Source organism: Cynocephalus volans, chromosome 4 (assembly GCF_027409185.1).
Source record: "Cynocephalus volans isolate mCynVol1 chromosome 4, mCynVol1.pri, whole genome shotgun sequence".
Taxonomy (NCBI): domain Eukaryota; kingdom Metazoa; phylum Chordata; class Mammalia; order Dermoptera; family Cynocephalidae; genus Cynocephalus; species Cynocephalus volans.
Window position 1 is genome coordinate 108360138 of NC_084463.1, and position 24417 is coordinate 108384554.

A 24417-nucleotide genomic window follows, 5' to 3' on the forward strand; every position below is an offset into this window, starting at 1 on the left:
TTATTCACACAGTCCCATAACTATTAAAAAGTATAGTGGAGGAGATAAATCCTAGAATACTTTGCAAAATATCTATGATGTTTAGCTCATAGCAATAGTAAAAAATTTGTTTGGCCTTTTTGTCTCGAATATAGACACAATCTAGTTCTTGGTATCAATTATTGTAAATAAGGATGTGATTTTTTTTTTTTTATTATTCCAGGAAAAACAGCAAGTCAGGAAGAAAGAGATGTCAAAGTCAATTCTCTATTTGGGGGCTCAATCTAGTGTCTAAGTGGAGATAGCATGTACTAAGAGAGAGAACACCGGGGAAGAGGCACATTTGGGATGGGATGGAAAATCAAGAGCTGGCCTTTCTATGAACATTTAATTTATTTACTGTTTCTGTTATTATAATCAATTTGGCTGTAAACATCCTTTTATATATTTCCTATGCACATGGGGATTAGACTTATTCAACAGCACACAAATAGGAGTAAAACAGCTGGGTCCTAAAATGACTGAGTCTTCAATTTTAATGTTTTAAGCAATTTTGAAAAGAAAATTTGTGTGCACAAAGTATTCTATAAGTAAGGCAAAGTTCACATTATAAACATTGAATTGTAAGATTGTGTTTAGGCATATACATTAATTATGGGGTCATTTCAGCCAAGTTAATCTCCTCTGGTTCTGGTTTCATAGTCACCATTAAATAGATATATGGAGACTAAAAATGATACAGCAGTGACAGAGTTCATTATTTTGGGATTAACAGATAATCCTACACTATGTGCCATCTTCTTTGTCATTTTTCTAGCAGTTTATATAGTTACCATAGTGGGAAATATCAGCATAATCCTCTTAATCCGAAGCAGTCCGCAGCTTCACACCCCTATGTACCTTTTTCTCAGCCATTTGGCCTTTGTGGACATCGGGTATTCCACATCAGTCACACCAATCATGCTCATCAGTTTCTTAAGAGACAAAACTACTATCCCTGTCACTGGCTGTATAGCCCAGCTTGGTTCTGATGTCACTTTTGGGACTACGGAGTGCTTCCTACTGGCCACCATGGCCTACGATCGCTATGTGGCCATCTGCTCTCCCCTGCTCTACTCCACCCACATGTCCCCAGTGGTCTGCTTCCTCCTACTGGGGGCTTCCTACCTGGGTGGATGCATGAACGCTTCATCGTTCACAGGCTGTTTGATGAACCTGTCTTTCTGTGGCCCAAATAAAATCAACCATTTCTTCTGTGACCTCTTCCCACTCTTGAAGCTTTCTTGTGGCCATGTCTACATTGCTGAAATATCTCCCGCCATCTCTTCTGCATCCGTCCTTATCAGCACACTGTTTACCATCATCGTCTCCTATGTCTGCATCCTCCACTCCATTGTGAACATGCGCTCAACTGAGGGAAGAAACAAGGCTTTCTCTACCTGCACTTCCCACCTCACTGCAGTCACTTTGTTTTATGGGACAGTTTTGTTTGTTTATGTGATGCCCAAATCGAGCTATTCCGCTGATCAGGTTAAAGTGGCCTCTGTGATCTACACTGTGGTGATCCCCATGTTGAACCCCCTCATCTACAGTCTGAGGAACAAGGAGGTGAAAGAGGCCATGAAAAAACTGAGAGCAAGAACACATTGCTTTTCCTGAATTAAATCAGATATGAATCCATAAATAACAAAACCAATGATTTGGGGAACATCTGTGCTTGGTATTTTAACAATATTTATCATTAACTTCATTACTCATATAGTGAAGAATTCCTATAAATATAAAAAGCCAATGTTTATTTCCATTTATGAGGTCGAATGTGTGATTTATGTGGACATCTGCTGAATTCAAATTAAATATGGATTTTTCAAGGTAAGAATACTTCAGGGAATAGTTTCTAATAAAATCTCCCCCATTCACCAATTATAGTCCTATTTAAATTGAGACAAAATGAGACATATTTCAATCAAAGATCAAATTTCTTCAAATTCTACCATGTAAAATAATATTTGGGAAAGAAATTTCCAATAGATGTGTAATAAATGGTAATGGTGACAAGTCAGGCTGTTCAAGTCACTTCCTTTGAAGGTACTGACCTGCCGTGCTCAATGAATGTTTAAACTTTTGGAAATAGTGATGTTAGTTTTATTTTTCTCTTATTTAAGCCATTGGAAAAAAATCATGATTCTTCTGTTTGGCCATTAAGAGATCCAACCCAAATAACAGAAGAAATTGAATAAATCTCAGCTGTACCTTCTCATGACTGAAGTCTTAACAAACAAGAACTAGAGTAAGATTTTAGAAGCAGACATTTCTCTGGGGGAGCAGAATGGGATGGTGAGACTTTGGACAGTGGCTTATAGATAGGAGGCATGAAATTGTGGTTCAGGCAAGAAATATATTTGTCACACATTTTGGAATGTCTCTCAAGGAGGTGTCCTTCGTCTCTGCTTCTTCCATTGTCTTTTTTGTAGGTGCTAATGATCCAGTCTAGTTATGGTGATTGCCTCTAAATTGATTCCCTGCCTCCTATATTTCCTTCACAATGCTTTCTTGTACCTCTTTGTTTGCATTATGGACCTATAATACCACCAGTGCAATAATTCTGGAGTTAAAGTCAGCACAGACGTGATCCTTTGTAAAGAGAGGGCACTCAGAGGTATGACTCCAGTCTGGGAAAGGACCATCTCAGTGCCGGGTGGGGACATTGCACTCTGGTGGTTGAAGGTTTTCGTTGGCTGTTTCGGGTAGTCCTCCTCTTCATCTTGCTCTCCAGACTTCACTTTCCACCAGGTTCATCCTTAGCCCTCTGCCCTTCTCCCTGCCTCCCCATCACCCACTTGGGTGACCTCGTCTTCTCCATGAGGTCAGCTGCCACCTGTGTGGTGACGGTATCCCTATCTCCAAATACAATCTTCCTTGGAGGACAGATGAACTTCTTCCCTGGCTTTTTCCTCAAGACTATCAACCTCAGTGTGTCCTGACTGAATTTACCACATTTCTCCCAAAACTGTTCCTTCTCCCTTGTTTAATTTCTCAATAAATGCCACCCCTTGATGAAGCCCAGTATGCCAACAGGCTTGGGGTGGCCCTCGCTGCACATCCATCTAAGTGGTAGACCTCTCTCCTTTCCTTTCCTTCTCTCAAAAGAAGATACGTCACATATTGACCCCATCCTTACCTAAGTCCCTTTTGTCTAGAGACTTAAATACTCCCCCGTTGATTATGATAAATCCGTGCACAGATTTGTTCTTTGTATTTCAACTCCAAGGGATTCAAGTAATTCAGTCACCCAGATGTAGGGGGTATGGTTGCATCTGACACTGTTACGTCTCTTTTGAAGAGAATATGTGTTTACATTCATTTTCCCCTCCCAAAGTCTGAATCAACTGAAGAATGACAAAAAGATAAGGAATATGTGAGAGCAAAATACAACCTATAGAAATGGAACAGCTGATATTACAGGATGTGATTTATCTATGTAGACACATTTGTTTTCATGTTCCAAATCCCAGAACTTGAAACTCTTTCCTTCTCTGTCACTGGCAGTACTGTCATTAGGCAGCCACTCAGGTCTCCCTAGTGAGACTAGGCCTTTACCCATCAGCTCACAGTAGAGCCAAGAGCAGTCAAGAACACTGAGGGCAGGTGTGCTCCCAAGAAAAAGGAGGAAGAATGGCTGGGATGCTGTTTTGGGGTGAATTGCACCACCCGTCAAAATTTATGTATTTAACTCTTAATTCCCACTACCTCAGATTGTGACTTTATTTGGGAACAGGTTCATTGCAGGTGTATTTGTACCTTGGGCCCCTAATCCAGCATGACTGCATCTTTATCAAAAGGGGAATTTTGGACACAGACAACACACAAGGAGAATGCCACGTGAAGATAAAGACAGAGATCTGGATGATGCTTCTACATGCCATGGAATGCTAGAAATGGCTAGCAAACCACCAAAAGCTGGTGAGAGGAATGGAAGAGATTTTCTCTCACAGCCCTCAGAAGGAACCACCCCCGCCAACACCTTGATCTTAGACGTCTAGCCTGCAGAACTAAGCGAAAATTTCTGCTGTTGAAGCCACCCAGTTTACGGTATTTTGTTATGGCAGCCCTAGCAGAGTAATACATTTGCATATCTAGTTTTCCCCTCAAAATTCACTATTAGCCTATTTACTCCTTCCATGGGAAGGTGAATGCAGGCTTGGAAAGATAAGGGGATGCCCCTGTAAAGAGAGAAAAAGAATATCAGCAACGGCAAAAAGCATTTTCCCCATACAAAGTGAGTCAACACGTAAGGATCAATGATAGTCATAATATCTCTGTTGGGAACAATCAAGAACTTCTTTCATAAAATTTTTTGAAGGTTTCTATTTATTACAAATTGTAGATTAGTACTTAGAAGGCAAAGATTTGAACTGAGAGGAATTTTAAAAATTCCGACCTATTGTGTCGTAAAAACATCCTTAGTCTACAAAAATTTCAGGAAAATTTTCTTCTTCCGAAATGGATTGGGACTTAGGAGGTCGTAGACATTTCTCAAGGTTTTCTAAAATGCGCCTATATCAGAGTATTGTAGGAGATTGAAAGCAAAATGAATCTGACCCTCATATCGTGGGCACAAGGTGTGACAATCAGCTTTGTATCTTATGAATATTCATAACCAATTTTAAAAAAGAAAGCAAAAGGGCAAGAGGTAACCCTGTGAGGGTGATGAGATCATTGTATATAATGAAGGGTGGTGGTTATATGAATTTACATATGTTCAGAAGTCATCAACCTGTATATTTAAATTGTGTTTATGTAAGTTACAATTTAATAAAGTTGTTTTTCGGCACTTGGTCTGGACTGATGCTTGCTGCCTGCTGCCTGCAGCCCACCGCTGGGCGTTGACGGTCCGCACACCTGCCACTGCCGCAGGCATGCCTGCAGCCACCACCAGAAACAAGGCCCTCACCAGATGTGTTCCCTGGACTTTGGACTTCCCAGCGTCTGCAACTGACTTCCGGTCAAGATGGCAGAATAGACGGTCCCTAGCGTCACTCTCTCCCACAAATCAACTGATTTAAACTATAAAAACATAACAACAAATGCATATGGAACAGGGAGATGTCCATCGGGGGAGGCAGAAGCTCAACGGAGACCACATGCCCTGCGGGCCGCCGTCACACAATCCAGCAGGTAGGCTTCACTGCCGGCTCCATTCCCAGCCCAGCCCCGTGTGCTCAGATCGGAGAGACGTCCGGCAAGGGAGGCGGAGGCTTGGCAGGAACCACACACCCTGTGGGGCTGCCACTGCGTGATCCAGCAGGTAGGCTTCACTGCCACCACCTGGCTCCATTCTCAGCCCAGCCCAGTGCACACAGAGTAGGGAGATGTCCGGCTAGGGAGGTGGAGACTTGGCAGAAACCACACACCCTGTGGGGCCGCCACTGTGTGATCCAGCAGGTAGGCTTCTCTGCAGGCACCCGGCTCCATCCCCAGCCCCGCCTAGTGTGCTTGGAGAAGGGAGACATCGGGCAGGGGAGGCGGGAACTCCACGGGGACCACACTGCTGCTGCGTGATCCAGCAGCCCGGCCCAATGTGTACGGAGCACAGAGACTTCCAGCAAGGGATATAGAAGCTCCGTAGAGTCCACACACCCTGTGGAGGGGCTGCCGCCTCATGATCCAGCAGCAGGTAGGCTTCACTGCCACCACCCGGCTCCATCCCAAGCCTGGCCTAGCACGCACAGAGCAGGGAGAAATCCTGAAGGGGAAGGGGAAGCTCTGCAGAGACCACACGCTCTGTGGTGCCTTGGTGCATCCCAGCAGCCCGGGCCAGAGTGCACGGAACAGGGAGAAGTCCTGCATGGGAGGTGGAAGCTCAGCAGAGACCACACACCCTGCGGTACCACCCCGTGATCCAGCAGCCCAGCAGAGTCCAAGCTGACCAGAGAGCTGGCTCCCCAGAGAGGCCCAAGACCTGAGGCAACCACACACACAAGGCACTAGAGGCCAACTGAGCAGTCACGGAGGTAGCCATACCGAATTGGCAACCACAGCAACATCTTAGTCACTCAATAGTCTCAAACCAGTGGACTGTGAAACCCCCTGCCACAATGAATAAACATAAAAAAAAAGATACCAGAAATACAAAAAATCAAGAAAGTACACTACCAAAAGTTAATAAATCTCAAGCTCTAGATCCTATAGAACAAGAAGCCCTCGAAATGACTGACAAGGAATTTCGAGTGATAATTCTAAGGAAACTGAATGAGATACAAGAAAACTCAGCTAGACATCATGATGAAATGAGGAAAAGTATACAGGACCTGAAAGAGGAAATGTACAAGGAAATCAGTGTCCTGAAAAAAAATGTAGCAGAACTTGCCAAACTGAAGAAGTTATTCAGCGAAATAAAAAACACAATGGAGAGTTTAACCAGCAGGCTTGCAGAAGTTGAATAGAGAACCTCTGAACTTGAAGATGGGCTGTTTGAAATAACACAAGCAGACAAAAGAAAAAAAAAAAGAAAAAAGAATCAAGGACATTGAAGAAAATCTGAGAGAGATATCAGACAACCTTAAGTGCTCAAATATCCAAGTCATGGGTATTCCAGAAGGGGAGGAAAAAGGAGATTGCATTGAAAACATATTCAACAAAATACTGGCAGAAAACTTCCCAGGTACAGGAAAAATCACAGATCTTCAGATCCAGGAAGCTCAATGATCTCCAAACGTGTTCAACCCTAAAAGGTCTTCTCCAAGACATGTTACAGTCAAATTGGCAAAACTCACAGACAGAGAGAGAATCTTAAAAGCTGCAAGAGAGAAGCATCAAATCACCTATAAGGGAGCCCCAATTAGGTTAACATCAGACTTTTCATCACAAACCCTAAAAGCTAGAAAGGAATGGGATGATATTTTCAAAATACTAAAAGACAAAGATTGCCAGCCAAGAATACTCTACCCTACAAGGCTATCCTTCTGAAATGAAGGGCAAATAGTATATTTCTCAGACAAACAAAAACTGCGGGAGTTCACCACCACACGACCACCCTTACAAGAAATTCACAAGGGTGTACTGGGTTTGGTTCCTGAAAAATAACTACCACGGCCATAAAAAACCAAGAAAAATCAAAACACACTAGTATAATAAAAATGGCATTCCTGAAGAGAAAACAAACAAACAAAAAGGCTATCTACAACCTAAGGAACCAACAAGCACAGAAACCAAACAGTAAATCAGAAAGCAAGGAACAAAAGACACCTAAGACAACCAAACAACCAATAAAATGCTAGGAATAAATCAACACCTCTCAATAACAACTCTTAATGTAAAAGGCTTAAATACCCCAATCAAAAGACACAGACTGGCTGACTGGATTAAAAAGGAGGACCTAACTATATGCTGCCTTCAAGAGACCCACCTCACCCATAAAGACTCACATAGACTAAGAGTGAAAGGATGGAAAAAGATTTACCATGCAAACAGAAAAGAAAAATGAGCTGGAGTAGCTATTCTTATATCTGACAAAATAGACTTTAAACTAAAAACCATAAAAAGAGACAAGGAGGGACACTACTTAATGATAAAAGGACTGATCCATCAAGAAGACATAACAATCATAAATATGTACACACCCAATGTTGGAGCAGCCATATTTATAAAACAAACTCTATTAGACGTAAAGAAGGAAATAGACACTAATACCATAATAGCAGGGGACCTGCACACCCCACTGTCAATATTGGACAGATCATCTAGGCAAAGAATCAGTAGAGAAACACAAGATCTAAACAAGACTCTAGACCAATTGGACTTGGCAGATATCTACAGAACATTCCATCCAACAACCTCAGAATATTCATTCTTCTCATCAGCACATGGATCATTCTCCAAGATAGAACACATATTAGGTCACAAATCAAGTCTCAACAAATTCAAAAAAATTGGAATTATCCCATGTATTTTCTCAGACCACAATGGATTAAAACTAGAAAGCAATAACAAATGAAACTCTGGAAACTATACAAACACATGGAAATTAAACAGCACTCTACTCAATGACATATGAGTCCAAGAAGAAATCAAGCAGGAAATCAAAAACTTTATTGAAACTAATGAAAATAATGATACATCATACCAAAACCTGTGGGATACTGCAAAAGCAGTATTAAGGGGGAAATTTATTGCATTAAATGCTCACCTCAGAAGAATGGAAAGATGGCAAGTGAACAACCTAACACTTCACCTTAAAGAACTAGAAAAACAAGAACAATCCAAACCTAAAGTTAGCAGACGGAAAGAAATCATTAAGATCAGAGCAGAACTTAATGAAATTGAAACCCGAAAAACAATACAAAAGATCAATGAATCAAAAAGTTGGTTTTTTGAAAAGATAAATAAAATTGACAAACCATTAGCATGGCTAACAAAAAAAAAGAAGAGAGAAGATTCAAATAACAAAAATTAGAAATGAAAAAGGCGATATTACAACTGATTCATCTGAAATACAAGGAATCATTTAAGACTACTATAAACAACTATACGTCAACAAATTTGAAAATCTGGAGGAAATGGATAAATTAATTGACACACACAAGCTCCCAAAACTGAACCATGAAGACGTAGAAAATTTGAACAGACCAATAACAATAAAGGAGATTGAAGCTGTTATCAGAAGGCTCCCAACAAAGAAAAGCCCAGGACCAGATGGATTCACAGCAGAATTTTACCAAACATTCAAAGAGGAATTGACACCGATTCTTTACAAACTATTCCAAAAGATTGAAATGGACGCAAATCTCCCAAACTCATTCTATGAAGCAAACATCATCCTGATACCAAAACCAGGTAAAGATATAACCAAAAAAGAAAACTACAGGCCGATATCCTTGATGAATATAGATGCAAAAATCCTCACTAAAATACTAGCAAACAGAATACAGCAACACATACGTAAAATTATTCATCACGATCAGGTGGGATTCATCCCAGGGATGCAAGGTTGGTTCAACATACGCAAATCAATAAATGTGATACACCATATTAATAAACTCAAACACAAGGACCATATGATCATCTCTATAGATGCTGAAAAAGCATTTGATAAAGTTCAGCACTCATTCATGACAAAGACCCTCTATAAGTTAGGTATAGATGGAAAGTATCTCAACATAATTAAAGCCATATATGCCAAACCCACTGCCAATATCATCCTGAATGGGCAAAAGCTGAAAGCTTTTCCTTTAAGAACAGGAACTAGACAAGGATGCCCACTCTCACCCCTCCTATTCAACATAGTGAATATACATATTTTGGGGATTCAGCGTTGACATATGTTGATCAAATCAATATTACTAGCATATATATTGTTACAAATCATACTTATTCTTTATGCCCCTTGTCCAATCTCTCCCCATCCCCCTTATCCTCCCCTCTCCCACCTCTGATAACCCTAGATTTCTTCTCTCCTTCTGAAAGAGTAATTGTTACTCTGTTCATTTGTTGCCTAGATGATCTGCCCAATGCTAATACGTGTGTTCAGGTCTTCCAATAATATCGTAGAGCAGGTGCTTCTTCTGTCACTCTGGAATGACCTTTATGGATAGAGACATCCTATTCTTTTCTTTGGTCTCTGCTGGCGACTCTCCTTGTGTCAATGCACTCCAGTGGCTAGCAGACCATCTGCGTGGTGGCTGTGGCACCTAGCCGCTTTCATGGCAGCCATGGTAATTGTGGTGGCTGTGGTGGGCCACCCACATGGAGGTGATTTTTTGGCATGCTCCTTGACACTGACTGTGTGCCTGGTTGTGGGAGAGGGGTCTAGTCCCTGGCTCTAGCCACAGGTCCCTGGGTGGGCCCGAGATGCTGGCAGTGTGCCTGGGCCGGAACTAATGTTTTGTCCTTTGCTTTCTTCTAAAATGCAGGAATTTCCTGTGGGGATCAGGAAGAAGCTGATCCTTTGCTGCTGATTCCCTAGGGAAGGCTTTTTGTGCAGCTTAGGTTTGAATGGTTTACCTTGTAGGAACTTCCGGCTCAAAAGAGACCTGGTGCACCTGGGTTGTGTAGAAACTCTGATCTGGGCCTGAGTCTTTTCATCAAACTGCACCCCATGCAATTCTATATTCCAGACCAGTCTCCTCTGAGTGGTCCTTTGCTGATTGGGATGCTGGTCAGCTGCCCTTGCTGTGCCCCAGTGTTCTCCCAGTGGGCCCATATCCCCCACTGCCCATGCTGCAAACACTTCCCATGGGAAAGGCTGTGGGCTGGTCCCTTGTGATGACTCACCAGCTTCTGAGTGGCTCCTTTTTTTCCCTTGTTGTGGCTCCTCACTGGCAACATTTGTTTAGTCAGATTTGGGGATTTCTTTTTTTTAACTTTTAAAAATTTTTTTATTTTATTTTTTTTATTTTATTATTTTATTTTAACTTATCAATATACATTTTAGTTGGTTTTCATGACCTGTTCCTCTTTCCCCCTCCGTTTCTCCTCTCTGCCCCCAACCCCACATCATATCTGTTCACTTGTCATAAAAAGTTCAAGGAATTGTTGTAATTGTTGTGTCTTCTTCCCCCCCCCCACACCCTTTATTTGTTTGTGTGTTTATTTATTTATTTTTAGCTTTCACAAATAAGTGAGAACATGTGGTATTTCTCTTTCTGTTCCTGACTTGTTTTCACTTAATATAATTTTCTCTAAGTCCATCCATGTTGTTGCAAATGGTAGTATTTCATTCTTTTTTATAGCAGAGTAGAATTCCATTGTGTAGATGTACCACAGTTTCCTTATCTAATCATCCACTGATGGACATTTTGGCTGGTTCCAACTCTTAGCTATTGTACATAGTGCTGCAATAAACATCGGAATACAGTTATCATTTGGCATGATAATTTCCATTCCTCTGGGTATATTCCCAACAGTGGAATAGCTGGGTCATATGGTAGATCTATCTGTAATTGTTTGAGGAACCTCCATAACATTTTCCGTAAAGGCTGCACCATTTTGCAGTTCCACCAACAGTGTATAAGAGTTCCTTTTTTCTCTGCAAAAGAAATTTTGATCCTATTCCATTCTGTCTGTTTCTATGACAGTACCATGCTTTTTTGGTTAATCTAGCTTTATAATATAGTATAAAGTCAAGTAGTGTTATGCCTCCAGCTTTCCTTTTTTTTTTCACTCAGGATTGCTTTGGCTAGGCATGGTCTTTTGTTATTCCATATAAATGCCTGGATAGTTTTTTCCATTTCTGAGGAAAATGTCATTGGAATTTTGATGGGCATTGCATTGAATCTGTAGATCACTTTGGGTAACATTTTCACAGTGTTAATTCTTCCAATCCAAGAGCACAGGATATCTTTCCATCTTCTTGTGTCCTCTTAAATTTCTCTGAACAGTGGTTTGTAGTTCTCTTTGTAGAGATTTTTCACATCCTTGTTTAACTTTATTCCTAAGTATTTTAATTTTTTGGTGGCTATTGTAAATAGGCTAGCTTTCTTGATTTCTCTTTCTGCATGTTCACCGTTGGAGTGTAGAAATGCTACTGATTGTCGTGTGTTGATTTTGTATCCTGCAACTTTGCTGAAATCATTTATCAACTCTAGGAGTTTTTTTGTAAAGGCTTTAGGCTGTTCAGTATATAGGATCATATCATCTACAAACAGTTATGATTATTCATGGGGTACAAAGCTGTTGTATACTATCACTGTATTACAAATACCTAGCACCAGAACATAAAACATGTTGAAGGAAAGCATGTTGGATGAATGCATGCATGATTATTTTAGTAAACAGGCTGCGGGGAAGCAGATGAACAAAATGGTTTCCTTGTCCAGCAAATGCAGTCTTTACTGAGAAGAAAGAAAATAAATACATTATTAGTTCCTGGGAAGTACTGTAATAGCATAAGTGAAGCAATGGCTGTTTTTATTTCTAAATAAAAATTATATAAGTATGTTAGGAGAAACACTTGAAAGTTCCAAAGAAACATTCCTCTCATATCTGGCTACTATCATTTATGTCAACGATTAGCAATTTGGAGCATTTCTTTCCAGGAATTCTTTCCCACTGGATATATTTTATATGCTTTTTATCATTTTCTAAATAAATTTTAATATTGTTATTTCTATTTCACATTTCAGTATAATAATTTACCACATTATAATTCTTCACAAATATAATTTTTGAAATCAGATGAAAAATGCATTGAGCAACTAGAACTCAATTTAGTTAATCACCAATAACTTTTTATTGAAGAATAATTGATTATATATATATTTTTGTGGTACCTTGCTGACTATCATTATTTGTTTACAATATGTGATGATTACTATTAGCATATTATTAGTCTTATTATTAGAATATTTATTATTACAGATAGTGATTCTTCTTTGTGACCCTTACCCAATATTTCTCTAGCCCCTTTTCCCACCCCCTTTCCCACCTCTGGTAACCATAGATTTGCTCTCTCCTTCTGCAGTTTCGACATACTATTCTGGTTCTTTCTTTCTTTCGCTCACTCTCTCTTTCTCTCTCTTTTTCTCATTCTTTCATTTTCTCTCTTTCTTCTTTCTTTCTTTCTTATTCTTTCCTTCCTTCTTTCCTTCTTTCTTAGCACTCACTTATGAGTGAGGACATGCAGTATTTCTCTTTCTGTGTCTGACTTATTTCACTTAACATAATTTTTTTTCATGTTTTGTTTTGTTTTTATTAGTTATGATTATTCATGGGGTACAAAGCAAATTGTCACTACTCATGCCTAAGATGTGATGGCCAGATCCATACTGGCAGCATGTCCATCACCACAAATTGTGGTTATACCCCATGTTCCCCACCCAATTATCCCCTCAATTATCCCTGACCTCCCTCTCCATGCCCCTTTCCTACGCCACTTTGTATCCCTAGGTATGTTCTCTCCCTCTGCAAATCCCACACACCACTGTGGTCTTTCTTTCTTTCCTTCTTTCCCACTTATGAGAGAGTACATATGGTATTTATCTCTCTGCACTTTTCTTATTTCACTCAACATAAGTTTCTCCAGGCTCATCCATGTTCTTTCAAATGGGAGAATTTCATTCTTTTTTATGGCAGAGTAGTATTCCATGCTGTACACATACCACAGTTTCCTTATCCAATCATCCACTGATGGACATTTAGGTTGGTTCAATATCTTGGCTTTTGTGAACAGAGGTGTGACGAACATGGCAGTACAGGTATCCCTTCAACTTGATGATTTCCATTCCTTTGGCTATATACCCAGAAATGGGATTGATGGATCATATGGAGAATCAATCTGTAGTTGTTTGAGAAACCTCCATACTGTTTTCCATAGTAGTTGTACTAATTTACAGTCCCAGCAACAGTGCAGGAGTGTTCCCTTCTCTCCACACCCTCACCAGCGCTTGTTATTTTCTTTCTTTTTTTATTATAGCCAGTCTAACTAAGATGAGGTGATAACTCGGTGTGGTTTTTTTATTAAGAATATTCATGAGATACAAAGCTAATTGTCACCTCCCTCATGCCCATAATGTGAGGGCCAGATTCACACTGTGGTTTTAATTTGGGAAATAGTATGGAAGTTTCTCACACAACTACAGATAGAACAAGAATACAGTCCAGCGATTCCACTTCTAGGTATGTATTAGTCCATTTTGTGTTGCTATAACTGAATTACCTGAGACTGGGTAATTTATAAAGAACACAGGTTTATTGGCTTACCATTCTGGGACAGCTGCCTCTGGAGTGGGCCTCAGGCTGCTTCTACTCATGGCGGAAAGTGGCAGGGAGCTGGTGGGTACAAGCAGATCACATGGCGAGAGGAAGCAAGAGAGAGAGAGAGAGGAGGTGCCAGGGTCTTTTTAAACAACCAGTTCTCACAGGAACTAATAGAGCAAGAACTCACTCAGGACTCCCACCCCCAGGGAGAGCATTAATCCATTCATGAGGGATCTGCCCCCATGACTCAATCAGTTTCCAACTCTGCCATACTGGAGATCAAATTTCTGCATGAGTTTTGGAGGGGACAACACATCCAAACTCCATCAAGATATATACCCAAAAGAATGCAAATCATCATGTCGAAGGGATACCTGCACCCCCATGTTCATCACAGCTCTGTTCACAATAGCCAAGATATGGAACCAAACTAAATGTCCATCAGTGGATGACTGGATAAAGAAACTGTGGCACATATACACTGTGGAATACTGCTCTGCCATAAAAGGGAGTGAAATTCTGCAATTCACAGCAACGTGGATGAGCTTGGTTTAAATCACATTAAGTGAAATAAGCCAGGCACAGAAAGAGAAATACTGCATGTCCTCACTCATAAGTGAGTGCTAAGAAGGAAGGAAGGAAGGAAGGAAGGAAGGAAGGAAGGAAGGAAGGAAGGAAGGAAGGAAGGAAGGAAGGAAGGAAGGAAGGAAGGAAGGAAGGAAGGAAGGAAGGAAGGAAGGAAGGAAGGAAGGAAGGAAGGAAGGAAGGAAGGGAAAAAAGAGAAGAAATAAAGGAAGGAAGGAAGACAAAAATAAAGAGCTCAATAATATGCCAAACTTCCAGAGGCAGAGAAAAGACACATGGTTACTAGAGGGGGCAGAGTGAAGGGGAGGGTGATTAGGGAGAAAGTGGTAAAGGACCCAAAGAATAATTACGATTTGTAATGATGAATATGCTAAGAATAATCATTTGATCATCACATATTGTACACAAGTAATGATAGTCAACACTGAACCCCCAAATATATGTACAATCTTTTCTGCTTCAATATTAAAAAGGTCTAGTCACTCAACATATTTTCATGCAGATCTCAAAGATTATATTTGTGAAGAATTACAATGTGGTAACATTGTTATACTGAAATGTGAGATAAAAATAATAGCATTAAAAATTTATTTACAATATTATAAAGTTCATATTAAAATATATCCAAGGGAAAAATTCCTGGAAAAAATGTGTTCAGTTTCTAATGGCTGACATGTGTGACAGCAGCCAGATTTGAGAAGAATGTTTCTTTTGAACTTTCAAGTGGTTTTCCTAACATACTCATATATATTTTATTTAGAAATAAAATATGCCACTGCTTTACTTATGCTATTATTACAGCACTTTCCATGGACCAATAATGTATTCATTGTCTTTCTTCTCAGTAAAGCCAGACTAGTTTTTCTGGACAGGAAAACTAGATTTTATTCATCTGCTTCCCTATTTATTTCAGCAATCATGCATTCATTCATTCAACATGTTTTCGGTCAGCGCACTTTATGTTCAAGCACTAGGTATTTGTAACAGACAGAATACACAGTTATTGAGGAGAATATATAATTGAGGAGAGTGAACAACAAACAGCAGCAAGAAAAAACCAAAACCCACTATAAACAAAGGCAATCTAGGCTTCCGCAGATCGTGATATCTGCAACACAAAGGAAGGTTCCATGATTCACTGTAGGAGTCAGAGAAGGCTTTGGAGAGAAGTTAGTCCAGAAGGATAAGTAGATGTCATCCAGGGTAATGATGGTGGGAGGTGGGAGCCTTCCACACAGGAGAAAAAGTGAGGCAAAGGCCACAGAAAATAGAATGCGTTGAGGGGACACTTAATACTTCAGGAAGGTTGGATCAGTGTGAGAGGTGAATGGAAACATCCAGAGTCAAGCAAAGAGCCACATGAAGGGCCGTATCAGGAAGGGCACTGCAGACTGTGCTAATGAGATCAGGTTTCATTATGAAGGCTTGAGAAGCATCGAAAGACAAAAACATCCCTTTGGCATCATCTGCCTTTTCCTTTAGCGAAAGATCACTTGGGCAAATGTGAATTATAAGGAGGCAAGAATGAAGGTAGGGAGGTAAATCACTAAATAAAGAGAAAAAATTACCAGGGCCTTAGAAAATTACAATTAGATATGTGGAACAACTTCTGATGTTGTATTCCTTGGTAGAGTGATTTTGGTTAAATTTTGTATATAACATAATAGCTAGAGATGCTTTTGGATGTTTCTGTCACAAGGAAATGATAAATGCATGAGGTGATGGTTACATTAACTACCTTGACCCATTCTTTATACAACATATACACATATCAAAGCATCAGATTGTACCCAATAAGCATGCACAATTACAATGTGTCAATTAAAATTTGTAAAAATGACCAGGGTATTAGGCCTCACAATCAGCTTAGCATAAGCACAGCTGTATTAACCGCTTCCTCACCCTGCCCCCTGTCCTCTCCCTTTCTCCAAAGCAAAGTGCTTTCAGAGAAAAACTGGATTTTGTGCAAAACATAATCTTGTGCAAAACAGGAAAACCGCAAAGTTGTTGCCAAGTGCTGAGTGCTCAGAATAGCTACAACCCCCTTCCCCTACTTCAAACCCTATAAAACCCTCATTAGCCTGTACGGGGGCAGGAACTGAGCTTTCAGTCTCCCCTCCAGGTTCACTGGAAATAAACTCCCTGGCGTGATCAGCATTTGACTCAGAGTCCTTTGATCCCTATGACTTGCCAACCTAACACAGCGCCTTAAATAAGTAGGGACACGGGGAAAGGAAAAGAGGAGATAAAGCGATAAAATTGGGAGCCCAATTGCAGACAGAATCCATAAGATTTTAGTAGGTGTGGTACGAGGAGAGGAGGAAGGCAAGGCAGACTCCCAAGATGTAGATAGGAGAGACGGGGTGGAGGGTGGCAGCATTCCCCAGATATTACACACAGGAGGAGTTTTCAGAGAAAAGGGTGAGTTGGTATAGGGGAGCCTGGGTTTTAGGTATTTGTGGGATTTCCACCTGGAGACCCCCCAATAGACTACTGTAAGTGTAGGTCTAGAACTTCATGGAGAAATCTGTCTAGGACTCAAGGTTTGAGAGGCATTTTACACAAACATTAGATAAATAAAATAATAAAACTGATTTCCCAGAGGGTGAAGCGAACCATTATCCTTTTATGCAAAGAGGAACAGACAAAAATCCCAGTCGTGTGGAAGATTGTTATTTACAGATTGGGCAGAAGATGAAGTCACTGTGAATGAGTCTAAGAAATAAGCAAAGAAAACCGGGAATGTGTGGAATGGAAGCATAAAACAAATGTATATTCACATTTTCCCCACCTGCAACAATTCATAGAGGAGATGCAGGTAAGAAACCACACCACTACGACAGAGTTCATAATTTTGGGGCTAATAGGGGACTTTACTTTTTGTCACCTTACTTGTGATACTTTTTAAAATCTATGTTGTCACTGTAGTAGGTAACATCAGCATAATCAGTTTAATAAAAAGCTGTTCTCAGCTTCACACCCCCATGTACATGTTCGTCAGCCACTTGGCTTTTATGGACATGAGATATTCCCCATCAGTCAAACCTGCAATGCTCATAGGATTCCTTAGACTTGGAACAGCTGTCGCTGTTGCTGGCTGTGAAGCCGAGCTCAGTTCTGGGGTCAGGTTTGAGATGGCTGAGTGCTTCCTGCTGGCTTCCATGTGCTATGATCGCTATGTGACCATCTGCCCACCCCTGCTCTACTCCACCCACATGTCCCCTGGAGTCTGAATCCTCTTAGTGGTGGCTTCCTATCTGGGTGGATGTGTGAATGCTTGGATACTTACTAGCCATTTATTGACTTTGTCCACTTGTGGACCAAATCAATGCAATCACTTTTTTTGTGATTTCTCCCCTTTGTTGAATCTTTCCTGCTCAGATATCTCCTTTATTGAAATTATCCCTTCCGTCTTTCCTGGATCCATCATTGTGGTCACAGTGTTGGTCATAGCTCTCTCATATAAGGGAGACACAAATTCTCCACCTGCACCTCCCACCTCACTGTGGTTACTTTGTACTATGGAACTATTGCCTTCATTTATGTGATGCCCAAGTCCAGATGTGTTGCTAAACTGACCAGAACAAGGTGATGTGTGTGTTCTACATGGTGGTGTTGACAAAAATGCAAAAGTAACTTTCTCATAAGCCTGTTTTGTCCCTGAAGTAATATTTTGTCTTTGAAACAATGTTTGCTTGTTGCACTGATCTGGCCTCTAATCACTGCTTGCATTTTTGGCTTCTGTAGCTTGCTTATCTGCCTAGACCGCATGAATGCTGAGAAAGCAAACCTAAAACCTGGAGAAGTTTGCCTATATAAGCCCTGTGGGACCTGGGCTTGGGGTCCAGGTGTTTTAGGCGTTAGTCCGTACGGACCCGCTAGCGTAATAATCTCCTGGCTCTCCAACCTCCCGAGTGTTCGAGGCTTCTTTGCTGAGTCCGATTCCACCACGGTGGTGATTCCCGTGTTGAACTTCCTCACATTCAGTCTGCAGTACAGAGATGTAAAAGAAGCCCTGAGAAGGGTAGGTGCCAGGATATATTCTTGATATCCATTCTTAGCATTTCCGATGGCTTACAAAGTTTTCCTTTACCGATGTCACACTTAGAACCTTCCAAAAACTGCTTAACTCATTGCTTACAAAACAGCATATTTCCTTTTTCTACCACTTTTATACACTTGTGGACCAATTGGGAGACATTTTGAAATCAGTAGTAATAATTATCACTATTATTGAACTCCTGTACATGCCAAGCAGTTTTCCTTTATTTATTTAGCAAACAACAATTTGCACTTACTATGTGCCAAGCACCAGTCTAAATGCATTATAGAAATTAACTCACTTATTCCTCACAACAACCCTATGAGGTGGTAAAGTCAAACCATTACTTCTGTTTCAAAAATGAATTGTCTGGGCACAGAGACATTAAGTAGATTGCCCACAGTCATGCACTTAAAAAGATGTGGGATCAATATTTGAATCCAGAAAGTGTGGCTCCCAAACCACTGTGCTTCTCCATTTAATTTTTACGATAATCCTATAATGCAAGTATTATGAATTTCCTTCAATTTACAGATGAGAAAATTGAGTCTTTGAGAGATCCAATAGTTTGTCCAGAAACATGAGAATTCTCATCCTCCATTTATAGTTCCCATGAACTTAACCTATGCTATAATGCTATAATCAATCTAATGATGTTAGCACTATTAATGATCTGGAGGATCTGGGCAGGTTAATCAAGCCTAAGCTGGTACTTTGCATCAGTCTTTGGGACAAACTTTACCCACAAATGGTCTACTTTGTGCATACCTCAAAATAAGGTTAAGGATTGGAAAACTGGGTTGATTCCAATCTTTTAGGTAATCAGGTCTTGACACCATGATCACGTGATCTGGATGGTATTCTACCCATACTCAAACAAATACATTAAAAATACACGTTAAATAGTCCCATTTGTCATAATGTAATCTACTTTATTTGTAGAGACTAAAAAGGGCATTTTTAATTGTAGGCATTACAATTAATGTGTTAACAACAATCATAGTTCCAAAGGTCTGGATCTATAAAGAAATTAGAGCTAGGTAAAAACAATAAATAGAAATTTTGGGCAGATCACACTACATGTTTTTCTTGAAAAATGACCTAATTTTGTTTACATCATCATGAGACTGGAAAGGGTGAAGGGAGAGCTGTTGGAGTATGGGAACTCCAAAGCAAATATTGAGACAACTGTTTATGGCATCAGAAAGCAAAACTTAGAATCCAGTTGTCCTTTCCTCAGTGTAATGGGGCAAGAGATAAGAGGGTTTAGAGATATAAGGGAAAAAATCCCTAACAGAATGGAAAATATCTATAATATACTATTAACTAAAGCAGTACCATCTCTGTCACATTTTTTAGTGGAAAATACAGAACAAGGGCTGAAAGGTAACAAGGATAAATTAAAAGACAAGAAATGCTGAAATAATGTTGTAGGTACTTTATGTTTTAAATTTCCCTTATTTTAATAACTATTTACAATAGATAAAGAAACATTAAAATAAAGAAAAATAAATAATATATTTAAAAGACTTTACACAAACTAGGCACTCAAATCTGTGTAGCCACCTTGGTAACAGGCAGAACACATGTGTCTGAAATTCTCCTTTGAGTAGTAAGAGATTATATTCTAATTCCCATTTAAGGACAGAAGAGCTGTGATCATATTGCAAATCCCCATGACCTTGGCAAGACTCTCCTCTTCTCCAGTTATGTATCTTCCACATTAGAGGAATGCAGAACCCAAGGGAATGATTTTCCAGTGTTGTTTCCAGTTCATTTTAATGTGAATATTTGCTGAGTATTTATTAAATGCCAGGTATTGTGCTGATACAAAACAAACCATTGTCTGCCCTCTAAACACTTACTTTATTCCATTAAAAGTATGTGTTTTCTTGTCTATAAGTAACTTAGTACTTACACTTACAAAATGGTAAGTACGATGAAGTAAGCCCGAAGAAAGGGCACTTTTCCGAACCAGGATTGTAGAATAACACTTTCTGGAAAATAAAGCACTAAAACTTAGACTTTTTACATAACTAGATAAAGTAAGGTAAGGGCAATGGAAAAGTGTTCTAGGCATAAGACGTAGCATTAGAAATGACACATAGGAATGAAATAGCAGGACATTTGGAGAATTAGAAGTTTTTCTACATTTATGAAGCTTTAAGAATGGGGTTGAGAGGACGAGTGGTGATAGATGGTATCAGATGGAAGCAGTTCATTAAGAACCATAAATTTGATGTTCAGGTGTATTGTATCCAAAGAGGAACTATTAGAAGGCTTAATGCAAGGATGTGATATGGCTACATGTGTTTAGATCACTCTAACAACAAAGTGCAGTGTATATTTAGATGTGATTGGCTAGGAGGCAATTTAGATACTCTAGGAGACAGAGGTTAAAGTGTTCATCCACTTTGATAGAAAAGTGTAAAATAAGGAGAGAACATCTTTCAGAAAAATTTAGGAGACAGAGTTGGCAGAAATTGTTGATTGTTGGCTGTTTGGGATTAGAAAGAAGGAATTGTCCAGGGTGACTCCCAGGATCCCAATTTAGATGAGTGGGTGCTGTTACTGACACCAGTCTCCCATCTAAAGTCCCAAGGTAGAGAAGAAAAAAAGAAAAGGCTAGATTACAGTATCTGTGAAATCTGTTATGGCTCTCACTATGCCCACTGCCATCATAGGAGCAGACACTGTGAGAATCAAAGCCTAGCTAAAGGGAAAAATTTCCTTATATTCACATGGACTAATCTTTTCCAATCTCCTCTTTATTCTACCTATATGCCCTGACTCCTTGGCAAAGATTAAGCTCTGAATGAAATTTACTATACGAGGTATGCCACCTCCATCAAGGGGGCATCAGGAGACCATGACAGGACTTTCTAATATTAGGATTAACAAGAGAATTAGATTGAGTCTTCAGGTTTAAATCAGTTGTTTCTATCATTGTCCATTAGTCACATAAGCCACTAATGCATAGTCATCCTTTCAGGCACATATTATGAAACCATCTTATCTGGAAGTCATCCAATACTCCTATTATGTCCTAGGTGTCTACCAGAATTTTAAAAGTATTTATTTTATAAATTTTGCTAGAAAAATATGTCCATGTCTTAAATAACTGTGTTATTTAAAATTTAAATGTACAGGTCATTCCACCCCATATTAAAGATACTTAGGGAGAGTCATATATCTATCAGTACAAAATACTTATAAAATAAACACATGTTGTTGAATGAATGAAGTGAAAATTAGTTTTATATTTGAAATTTAATTTCTTTAAAACCGAAATACCAAAGTAAACTTAACATCAACATTTAGCTATGAGATAATTTATTGTGTTGTGTTCCCAATAATTATCAATGGAAGTGCACCAACACCTAGATAAAATAAAAAAAAATTAAAAATAAAAAATAAAAAAAACCCACACCATTATTTGGTGAATAGAACTCTTAAAGGTTAGTTGTATTTGTGTGAATTGAACTGTTCAATATTCACTTGAGAATGTGATAATGATCCCTTGTGCTTTTGAATTCACATTTGATTCTGCAGAATGCTCAGAGATTTATCCCCCAAAGAGAACAATAATAAACGCTAGCATGGCTGTTGTATAAAAACGAGGACTTGGAATTTATTACTGTAAATGAATAAATTCTTATTTCAAGAGGTAAGATTTTGGCTTTTATTAGTGAATATTATGTGTCACTTGTCCTTTACCATTTGAGACAAATTTATTCTCTAATATTGTATGTGTACTCACAAGCTATAGTTGAGAAACAGGATCGATGTAATCAGGCAGTCAGTTAGCAGGTAACCTTAGCTGAATTAAATTTCCACAGTCTATTTGGTGTGAATAAACAGGCATATTTCAATTTTCCAAGATTCCTCTTTTATCTACCCATAAGAACAGAAACTCACATAGTTTTTCGACACTATCTAAATTTGGCACTCAGCCGTAATGCTAATAAATTCACTAGTTTTGAAATTCTTTGACAGCTTACTATCAGTACATATCTTGTGGAAAGACCCATTTTGTGTATTGGTCTAAACACTCCAGCATCACAGTCAACTGGATGCTTTGGACAATGACAAGCATATAAAACCAGAACACTTGGAGAAGAGGGTCAAACTGGCCATTCGCTAGGTAGCCCTGGGTAAACAACTTTTTATGCTGAAACTTTATTCAGCTGTATATTATGTCCAAAATAGTATTATTTCATTCTACAATACTTCAATTAGAAAACATTGTTACATTAGGAAATGATTTGATTGGTTTAAATAAATGTCCTGTAGCTATGTGCTGAATATTAATCATGAACAATTTTGCAACAGTGATTACACTGATATTACAAACTACTTAATATAACAATATTGTAATTAAAATATAGAAAGACACCTTACACACAAATATAGTCATGTGCCTAATAATGACGTTTTGGTTAATGGCAGACCTCATATAGCATGGTGGTACCATGAAATTATAGCTGTGAAGCAAACTGTATCATCTAGGTTCGTGTAAGTACACTCTATGATGTTCATCCAATGATGAAATCACCTGATGATGCATTTCTCAGAGCATATTTCTGTGACTGAGCAAGGCATGACTGTACGTAATAATGGGACTCTAAAATAATGAAAAAAGTTTTAGTCCAAACTTTACTTGAATGATTTTTTTTATGATAACTTCCATGAAAGTATTAAGAAAAATAAAATCATCAAATTTATAACTTCTTTAATATACTGTCTTCATCACAGGTTCATTTTGGTACCAGCTTCACTGATCATGGATTACCGAGTGAATGGGAACCACACTGCAATGACAGGGTTCATTTTATTGGGCTTAACAGATGATCCAGTCCTTCGAGTCATCCTCTTCGTGATCATCCTGTGCATCTACCTGGTGACCTTATCTGGCAATCTCAGCACAATCATTCTTATCAGCATCTCTTCTCAGCTCCATCATCCTATGTATATTTTTCTGAGCCACTTGGCTTTTGCTGACATAGGCTGCTCATCTTCTGTCACACCCAACATGCTTGAAAACTTCCTGGTGGAGAGACAGACAATCTCCCATAGTGGATGTGCCATCCAGCTGAGTACAGCCGTTTTCTTTGAGACAGTCGAATGCTTCCTTCTGGCTGCCATGGCATATGATCGCTTTGTGGCAATCTGCAACCCACTGCTTTATTCAACCAAAATGTCCACACAAACCTGTGTCCAGTTACTTGCAGTGGCTTACATGGCTGGTTTTCTCAATGCTATCTCCTACACTATTTCCTTCTTTTGTTTGTTCTTCTGTGGACCAAATCAAGTCAACCATTTTTTCTGTGATTTTTCTCCTTTACTTCGACTCTCCTGTTCTGATGTCAGTGTCCCTGCAATTGTTTCTGCATTTTCTGTTGGCTCCATTGTTGTGGTCACAGTGTTTGTCATAGCCGTCTCCTACGTCTACATCCTCATCACCATCCTGAAGATGCGCTCCACTGAGGGGCGCCACAAGGCCTTCTCCACCTGCACCTCCCACCTCACTGCGGTCACTCTGTTCTATGGGACCATCACATTCATTTATGTGATGCCCGAGTCCAGCTACTCAACAGACCAGAACAAGGTGGTGTCTGTGTTCTACACGGTGGTGATTCCCTTGTTGAACCCCCTTATCTACAGTCTCAGGAACAAGGAGATTAAGGGAGCTCTGAAGAGAGAGCTTGGTAGAAAAATATTTTCATAGCGATGCCTGCTATTTTTGTAGGATTCCCTGTAATATTTCAAGATAAAGTAATGGAAGGAAATTGAATGCCTTTGGTTGAAATACAAGGGTACTTGAAAATTTCATGGGAGGGTTCATATTATCATTTAATTTTATTTTTCCACTAAATTTTTGAAGTACCTTTATATATCTTTTTATACATAATGTGTTGAGCATTTTAGTATATATAGGGAGTGGATTTTCACATATTAATTAGTAAATCAAAGTTCCATAATTAGTTAATTTTAAGAAACAAATTTATAATTAAGAAAAACAAATTAGTTCACATGAAAAAAGAATTTGCTGAAATTTTTTTAAACATCATATTTATATTTATTTTTCAAAAGTAACTTTATGCTGTAAGTTGAGG

General features: G+C 39.3%; 2 protein-coding genes and 1 pseudogene across 4 annotated transcripts; all 3 read left to right on the forward strand.

Annotated features, from left to right (window-relative positions):
* The first annotated feature begins 250 nt into the window (after positions 1 to 250).
* Positions 251 to 8550, forward strand: LOC134375307 (olfactory receptor 5P4). 3 transcript variants are annotated; one of them, XM_063093646.1, is made up of 2 exons: positions 251 to 266; positions 722 to 1638. In XM_063093646.1, exon 2 carries the CDS (start codon positions 874 to 876, stop codon positions 1636 to 1638), a length of 765 nt encoding a protein of 254 aa, XP_062949716.1. In that variant the 5' UTR covers positions 251 to 266; positions 722 to 873. The 3 variants fall into 3 exon arrangements, with proteins under 3 accessions (XP_062949716.1, XP_062949715.1, XP_062949714.1); XM_063093645.1 differs by lacking the exon at positions 251 to 266 and adding an exon at positions 8525 to 8550 and having other exon boundaries at positions 700 to 1609; XM_063093644.1 differs by lacking the exon at positions 251 to 266 and having other exon boundaries at positions 700 to 1638.
* An 8521-nt stretch (positions 8551 to 17071) lies between these two features.
* On the forward strand, positions 17072 to 18307 carry LOC134376932 (olfactory receptor 5P1-like; annotated as a pseudogene).
* A 4777-nt stretch (positions 18308 to 23084) lies between these two features.
* On the forward strand, positions 23085 to 24029 carry LOC134375284 (olfactory receptor 5P76-like). Its single transcript, XM_063093589.1, has one exon. It carries the CDS (start codon positions 23085 to 23087, stop codon positions 24027 to 24029), a length of 945 nt encoding a protein of 314 aa, XP_062949659.1.
* The last annotated feature ends 388 nt before the right edge of the window (positions 24030 to 24417 follow it).